The sequence below is a fragment of the Leucoraja erinacea genome, chromosome 10 (assembly GCF_028641065.1).
Source record: "Leucoraja erinacea ecotype New England chromosome 10, Leri_hhj_1, whole genome shotgun sequence".
NCBI lineage: Eukaryota > Metazoa > Chordata > Chondrichthyes > Rajiformes > Rajidae > Leucoraja > Leucoraja erinaceus.
Window position 1 is genome coordinate 2,385,191 of NC_073386.1, and position 8,187 is coordinate 2,393,377.

Sequence of the window (8,187 nt, forward strand, 5' to 3'; positions counted from 1 at the left end):
CTGCAGTTCATTCTTACTTCACTCCGAAGCCGTACGGGTTTGTGGGTTAAAATAATCTGAGTGTAAGTGTAGAAATGACACAGATCTTTATAAAGAGTTATCCTCTTACAAAAGGATGTTTCCACTAGTGGGAGAGTCTAGGACTAGAGGGCACAGCCTCAGAATTAAAGGACATTCTTTTTGGAAGGAAATGAGGAGGAATTTTTTCAGTCAGAGGGTGGTGAATCTGTGGAATTCTTTGCCGCAGACGGCTGTGGAGGCCAAGTCAGTGGATATTTTTAAGGCAGAGATAGATAGATTCTTGATTAGTACGGGTGTCATAGAAACATAGAAACATAGGTGCAGGAGTAGGCCATTCGGCCCTTCGAGCCTGCACCGCCATTCAATATGATCATGGCTGATCATCCGACTCAGTATCCTACTCATATCCGAGGTTATGGGGAGAAGGCAGGAGAATGGGGTTAGGAGGGAGAGATAGATCAGCTATAATGGAATGGTGTAGTAGACTTGATGGGCCGAATGGCCTGATTCTGCTCCTTACCACTTGTGAGCGTATGACTCGCTGGGCCGAAGGGCGTGTTTTCCGCCCCGTATTTCTAACGTTATGAAAAAACGAAAAACTTAGCAGTGAATAGCCGAGATCAGGTCAAGTTTTAATGTCAAACAAGAACCATCTGTTCACAGTGTGGTTGGGGAACTTGGTAAATGTGCTCTGCTGACTTTTAACTATCAGTCATAAAAGTTGACAGAGTTTTTAATGCAGTTCTAAACAGGCCTCATTAAGGGAACCAAACTGATTTGTGGTTTCGAGACCGATAAAACCGTTGACACAAATACTTTTGACTATCGGGCGACATTCTTTCCAGGTGTGGCACAGTGGCGCAGCGGTAGAGTCGCTGCCTCACGGCGCCAGAGACCCGGGTTCGATCCTGACCACGGGTGCTGTCTGTGCGGAGTTTGCACGTTGGGCTGATGGGCCTATTTCCACGGGGTATCCCTCTATGACTCTGAACGACTTTATGACAATGGTTCTATGACTCGATGACTCCATGCCTCTATAGACAATGCCTCTACATGTCTGCCTCTATGACTCCAAGACACATTGACCCTGTGACCATGAATATCACTCCATGATTCTAAGTGCTTACGAAGATACTGCAGATGCGGGGCAAAATCGAAAGTAGACACAAAATGCTTAAGAATAAGGGGTAAGCCGTTTAGAACGGAGACGAGGAAACACTTTTTCCCACAGAGAGTGGTGAGTCTGTGGAATTCTCTGCCTCAGAGGGCGGAGGAGGCCGGTTCTCTGGATACTTTCAAGAGAGAGGTAGATAGGGCTCTTAAAGATAGCGGAGTCAGGGGAGAAGGCAGGAACGGGGTACTGATTGGGGATGATCAGCCACGATCACATTGAATGGCGGTACTGGCTCGAAGGGCCGAATGGCCTTACTCCTGCACCTATTGTCTATTGTCTATCTCCAGTTTCCTCCCACACTCCAAAGACGTGCAGGTTTGTAGGTTAATTGGCTTTGGCATAAATGTAAATTGATCACATTGAATGGCGGTGCTGGCTCGAAGGGCCGAATGGCCTTACTCCTGTACCTATTGTCTATTGTAACTCGGCGGGTGAGGCAGCATCTATGGAGTGGAGGAATTGGCGGCGTTTCGGGTCGAGACCCATTGATGCTGCCTCACCCGCTGAGTTACTCCAGCATTCTGTGTCCACCTCTGGGATTCTATATTCCTCTATAACATTAAACCTGTTTCCACTTTCAGGCAGCTTGTTCCAGATGACAACAAGTCACACAGTGAAGCAATCTCTCCTCATCCTCCCTCTTTCTTCGACTAATTATCTTAGAATTATCTCCTCTGCTTGTCGACACCTCCTGCCACTGGAGACAGCTCTAACCCCGTAATTAACTCCATCCAAACCCCTCACACACACTGATTACTAATTACCCGCAAATGACCGTGAAGAATCCGTCTGGAATGTCATGGCAGCTGCTTGAATCACTCCAGAGCAGGGCGGCAGGGTGGCACAGCGGTAAGAGTCGCTGCTGCACAGCGCCGGAGACACGGGTTCCATCTCGACTACGGGGGCTGTCGGTATGGAGTTTGTACGTTCTCCCCGTGACCTGCGTGGGTTTTCTCCGGGTACCCCGGAGCACCGCCATTCAATGTGATCATGGCTGATCATCCCCAATCAGTACCCCGTTCCCGCCTTCTCCCCATATCCCCTGACTCCGCTATCTGTAAGAGCCCTATCTAGCTCTCTCTTGGGGTCACAGCTTAAGGATAAGGGGGAAATCATTTAGGACCGAGATGAGAGAACATTTTTCACACAGAGAGTGGTGAATCTGTGGAACTCTCTGCCACAGAGGGTAGTTGAAGCCACAGTTCATTGGCTATATTTAAGAGGAAGTTAGATGTGGCCCTTGTGGCTAAAGGGATCAGAGGGTATGGAGAGAAGGCAGGTACGGGATACTGAGTTGGATGATCAGCCATGATCATATTGAATGGCGGTGCAGGCTCGAAGGGCCGAATGGCCTACTCCTGCACCTAATTTCTATGTTTCTATGTTCTCCAGGGATGCTGCCTGACCTGCTGAGTTACTCCAGCACTTCGGGTTCATTAAATATTGTTATGGTACCAGCCTCAACGACATGGCCTTGTAGCCTGAGGGACATGAATTGGTTGAATGCTCCTTCCTGAACCCTATAATGTACATTGGGTTGGTCGGGAATCTGTGTCGCAAAGTGTTATTGTGATGCCATCAAACCAGGAGTCACCTCCGGAGTTTAATATGGCCCCCTGCCTGTTTTAGTTCAGAGATACAGCGCGGAAACAGGCCCTTCGGCCCAGCGGGTCCATGCCGACCAGCGATCCCCGCATACTTTACACTATATCCTACACACACACACACACACTAGGGGACAATTTACATTTACACCAAGCCAAACAAACTACAAACCCATACGTCTTTGGAGCGTGGGAGGAAACCCGAAGATCTGACCAGCGATCCCCGCACATTAACACTATCCTACACACACTAGGGACAATTTACACTTACATCAACCAACCTACAAACCTGCATGTCTTTGGAGTGTGGAGGGAAACCGGAGCACCTGGAGAAAACCCACGCAAGTCACGGGGAGAGCGCACAACCACCGCACAGCATCACGCCTGATCGTACCCGCGTCCCTGGCGCCGTGAGGCAGCGACTCTACCGCTGAGCCGCCCACGTAGACATAAAACGAGCCCGTTATATTTTCACGGAGCTGTATTCTCCCACAGTCAGCGCCTGCCTTGGCTTTCCGGAATGTTCTTGAAGTTTATATCCCTGTCCCACGGTACAGGTTCATTCCAAGAGCTCTCCCGAGTTCAAAAAAAAAATCAAACTCGTGGTAAGCACGGAGAATGTACGTAGCGGGTACGTCGGAGCTCGGGGACGTCTCTTAGCGGCTCGTCACGCTAACGGCAGGTACTCGGTCGGGAAGACTCGCTAACGGCAGGTAAGCACGGGAAGACTGGTGAAGATTTTTTCAACACGTTGCAAAAATGTCCACGAGAGCCCCGAGTACCGACGAGCGGCCATTACCGTAAATCTCCGAGTTGGAATCAGGGCAAACTCGGGGAGAGAGAGCTCTTGGAATGAACTCGTACGGTGGGACAGGGGTTTTAGTTTACCTTTGAGACACAGCATAGGAACAGGCCCTTCTGCCCACCAGACCCATGCCGACCGTCGATCACCCGAGTCCTGCCGCCCTTAACCCATCTGACGTTTGCCACTGCCACCCGCCGCCTGTGGCCTAGCGTTGCCCAAGTTTCCCGCAGCTCCGGCCGACAGCTTACCTTTTTCTGGAGAGCGCAGTAAAATATAAAAATGAACATTCCCTGGAAGGTGTTGAAGATGGTGAAGAGGTAGGCCATGGCAATCGACTCCTCGTTGATGAAGAGTAGGCCGAAACCCCATGACAGGCCCAGCAGGCACAGGAGGGCAAATGCTCCCAGGACCCAGGACCTAGAGAGAGAGGGAGAGAGAATGAGAGGGAATAAAATAACACACTCACAAAGCAGCTTAGCTGAAAGCCCCCATAAACTCCACTTTAAAAGGCACACACTAATAGCAGCTTTAACCGTCATTACTGCAGCTGCCTCCTCCAATAAGCAGATTAAACAGGCATGATCCCTCTCCATAATATTACAGCGTTCTTTCACCCAGGCCGGCTTAAAGCCCAGTCCCATGGTACGCGTTCATTCCAAGAGTTCTCCCGAACTTACAAAGTTCTTAAGGGGTTGGACAGGCTAGATGCAGGAAGATTGTTCCCGATGTTGGGGAAGTCTTGGTGAGACCACACCTGGAGTATTGCGTACAGTCTTGGTCTCCAAATCTGAGGAAGGACATTATTGCCATAGAGGGAGTGCAGAGAAGGTTCACCAGACTGATTCCTGGGATGTCAGGACTGTCTTATGAAGAAAGACTGGATAGACTTGGTTTATACTCTCTAGAATTTAGGAGATTGAGAGGGGATCTTATAGAAACTTACAAAATTCTTAAGGGGTTGGACAGGCTAGATGCAGGAAGATTGCTCCCGATGTTGGGGAAGTCCAGGACAAGGGGTCACAGCTTAAGGATAAGGGGGAAATCCTTTAAAAAACGAGACGAGAAGAACTTTTTTCACACAGAGAGTGGTGAATCTCTGGAACTCTCTGCCGCAGAGGGTAGTCGAGGCCACAGTTCATTGGCTATATTTAAGAGGGAGTTAGATCTGGCCCTTGTGGCTAAGGGGATCAGGGGGTATGGAGAGAAGGCAGGTACGGGATACTGAGTTGGATGATCAGCCATGATCATATTGAATGGCGGTGCAGGCTCGAAGGGCCGAATGGCCTACTCCTGCACCTAATTTCTATGTTTCTATGTTTCTATGTTCGCCCTGATTCGAACTCGGAGATTTACGGCAACGGCCGCTCGTCGGTACTCGGGGCTCTCGTGGACATTTTTGCAACGTGTTGAAAAATCTTCACGAGTCTTCCCATGCTTACCTGCCGTTAGCGCTAAGAGACGTCCCCGAGCACCGACGTTCCCGCTGCGTTCATTCTCCGTGCAGTTTTTTTTAAACTCGGGGACATATCTTGGAATGAACTCGTACCGTGGGACAGGGCTAATACTTCATAGGTTATGTAGGGAAGGAACTGCAGATGCTGGTTTAAACCGAAGATGGACAGAAAAAGCTGGAGTAACTCAGCGGGTCAGACGGCATCTCTGGAGAGAAGGAATGGGTGACGTTTCGGGTTAAACCTTCTTCACACCGAAACGTCAGCTATTCCTTTCTCTCCGGAGGTGGCCCGCTCAGTTACTCCAGCTCATGGCTGATGTGAAGGATACCACTTTCTTCCTCTAGTTTCCAGTTAGACCGGCAGAGTGCAGTTTAGTTTAGAGATGCAGCGCGGAAACAGGCCATTCGGCCCGCCGAGTCCGTGCCGACCAGCGATCCCCACCCACTAACACTACCCTACACACACACACACACTGGGGAAATGTTATCGATTTTTACAATAGGTGCAGGAGTTGGCCATTGGGCCCTTCGAGCCAGCACCGCCATTCAATGTGATCATGGCTGATCATCCCCAATCAGTACCCCGTTCCTGCCTTCTCCCCATATCCCCTGACTCCGCTATCTTCACCAGCCCTACCTATCTCTCTCTTGAAAGTATCCAGAGAACCAGCCTCCACCGCCCCCTGAGGCAGCGAATTCCGCACACTCACAGCTCTCTGTGTGAAAAAGTGTTTCCTCGCCTCCGTTTTACCCAAACTAATCAACCTACAAACTGATTTACATCGGGGAGACTAAGCGGAGGTTGGGCGATCGTTTCGCCAAACACCTCCGCTCAGTCCGCAATAACCAATCTGAACTCCCGGTGGCTCAGCACTTCAACTCCCCCTCCCATTCCCAATCCGACCTCTCTGTCCTGGGTCTCCTCCTTTGCCAGAGTGAGCAACACCGGAAATTGGAGGAACAGCACCTCATATTCCGCCTGGGTTGCTTGCATCCTGATGGCATGAATGTTGAATTCTCCCAATTTTGCTAGCCCTTGCTGTCTCCTCCCCTTCCTTAACCCTCGAGCTGTCTCCACCCATCCCCCCGCTCTCGGGCTCCTCCTCCTCCCCTTTTTTCCTTCCTTCTCCCCCCCCCCCCATCAGTCTGAAGAAGGGTTTCGGCCCGAAACGTCGCCCATTTCCTTCGCTCCATAGATGCTGCTGCACCCGCTAAGTTTCTCCACCAATTTTGTGTACCTTCGATCTTCCAGCACCTGCAGTTCCTTCTTGAACAACCTACAAACCTGTACGCTTTGGAGCGTGGGGGGGAAAGCGGAGATCCCAGAGAAAACCCACGCAGGTCACGGGGAGAGCGTACGGACTCCGTACAGACAGCGCCCGTGGTCAGGATCGAACCCGGGTCTCTGGTGCTGTGAGGCAGCAACTCTACCGCTGCGCCACCGTGCTGACCATGTATGGACTAGTTCTCCTGAATTAAAACGCCATGGTGTGGTGATGTTTAGTCTAACTTATTGCCACGTGTACCGAGGTACAGTGAAAAGCTTTTGTTGCGTGCTAACCAGTCAGCGGAAAGACAATACACGATTACAATCGAGTCGTCCACAGTGTACAGACACATGATAAAGGGAATAATGTGCCTTACATTCAAGGGGAGGCAAAGTCCTGTAAAATCTGATCAAAGATAGTCCGAGGGTCTCCAATGAGAGTTGTTTCTTTAACTTTGCGATAGTCCCTGCCCCAACTACCTCCTCTGGCAGCTCGTTCCATACACCCACCATCTTTTGTGTAAAAAGGTTACCCCTCAGATTCCTATTAAATCTTTCCCCCCCTCACCTTAAACCTACGCCCTCTGGTTCTCAATAGACAATAGACAATAGGTGCAGGAGTAGGGCATTCGGACCTACGAGCCAGCAGCATCGCCATTCAACGTGATCATGGCTGATCATCCACAACCAGTAGCCCATTCCTGCCTTCTCCCCATATCCCTTGACTCCGCTATCTTTAAGAGCTCTCTCTTGAAAGCATCCAGAGAGCCGGCCTCCACCGCCCTCTGAGGCAGAAAATTCCCCAGACTCACAACTCTCTGGGTGAAAGTTCTCGATTCACCTACTCTGGGCAAGAGAATGTGCATCTACCTAAATCTATTCCTCTCATGATTTTATACGCCTCTATAAGATCACCCCTCATCCTCTTGCGCTCGTAGGAGTATGCTCAACCTCTCCCTATCGCTCAGGTCCTGGCAACATCCTCGTAAATCTTCTCTGTACCCCATTCCAGCCTGCCACCTTTCCCAGAACAAGGTGCCCAGAACTGAACACAACACCCTAAATGTGGCCTCATCAACGCCTTCTGTACACAGTATTGATTGATGAAGGCCAATGTACCAAAACCCAATTTGGAGGAGGTGGGAGCATAAAGGGGGGGCATTTTGGGCCCCATATCTGAGGAAGGATATGCTGGTGCTGGAATGCATGGGTAAGGCTAGTGAAAGGCTTGGATAGAGTGGATGTGTGGAGAGGATGTTTCCACTAGTGGGAGAGTCTAGGACCAGAGGTCACAGCCTCAGAATTAAAGGACGTTCCTTTAGGAAGGGGATGAGGAGGAATTTCTTTAGTCAGAGGGTGGTGAATCTGTGGGATTCTTTGCCACAAGAGGGGTCGAGGAAAGAGCTTTCCCTGTTTCCACCAATCTCTCCGCCCCCGCGCGCAAGAAGCGACAAGCCGGACGCCATTGCGTTCAGCTCTGGCGAGCAACTTCGAATCTCGTGTGTGGGCTCGACAAGAAGAAGATTGCCACAGACGGCTGCGGAGGCCAAGTCAATGGATAGTTTTTAAGGCGGAGATAGATAGATTCTTGATTAGCACGGGAGTCAGGGGTAAAAGGATTTGAGTATAGGAGCAGGGAGGTCCTACTGCAGTTGTACAGGGTCTTGGTGGGACCACACCAGGAGTATTGCGTACAGTTTTGGTCTCCTAATCTGAGGGAAGACATTCTTGCCATAGAGGGAGTACAGAGAAGGTTCACCAGACTGATTCCTGGGATGTCAGGACTTTCATATGAAGAAAGACTGGATAGACTCAGCTTGTACTCGCTAGAATTTAGAAGATTGAGGGGGGATCTTATAGAAA

General features: G+C 50.2%; 1 protein-coding gene across 1 annotated transcript in view; it reads right to left on the reverse strand.

The window, feature by feature from the left end:
* LOC129701301 (adhesion G protein-coupled receptor L2-like) overlaps positions 1-8,187 on the reverse strand; it is a 127,610-nt gene that overhangs the window by 37,755 nt on the left and 81,668 nt on the right. The window contains exon 15 of the mRNA XM_055642466.1: positions 3,853-4,021. Coding sequence (XP_055498441.1) covers positions 3,853-4,021 — 169 coding nt within the window. The remainder of the gene's footprint in view (positions 1-3,852; positions 4,022-8,187) is intronic.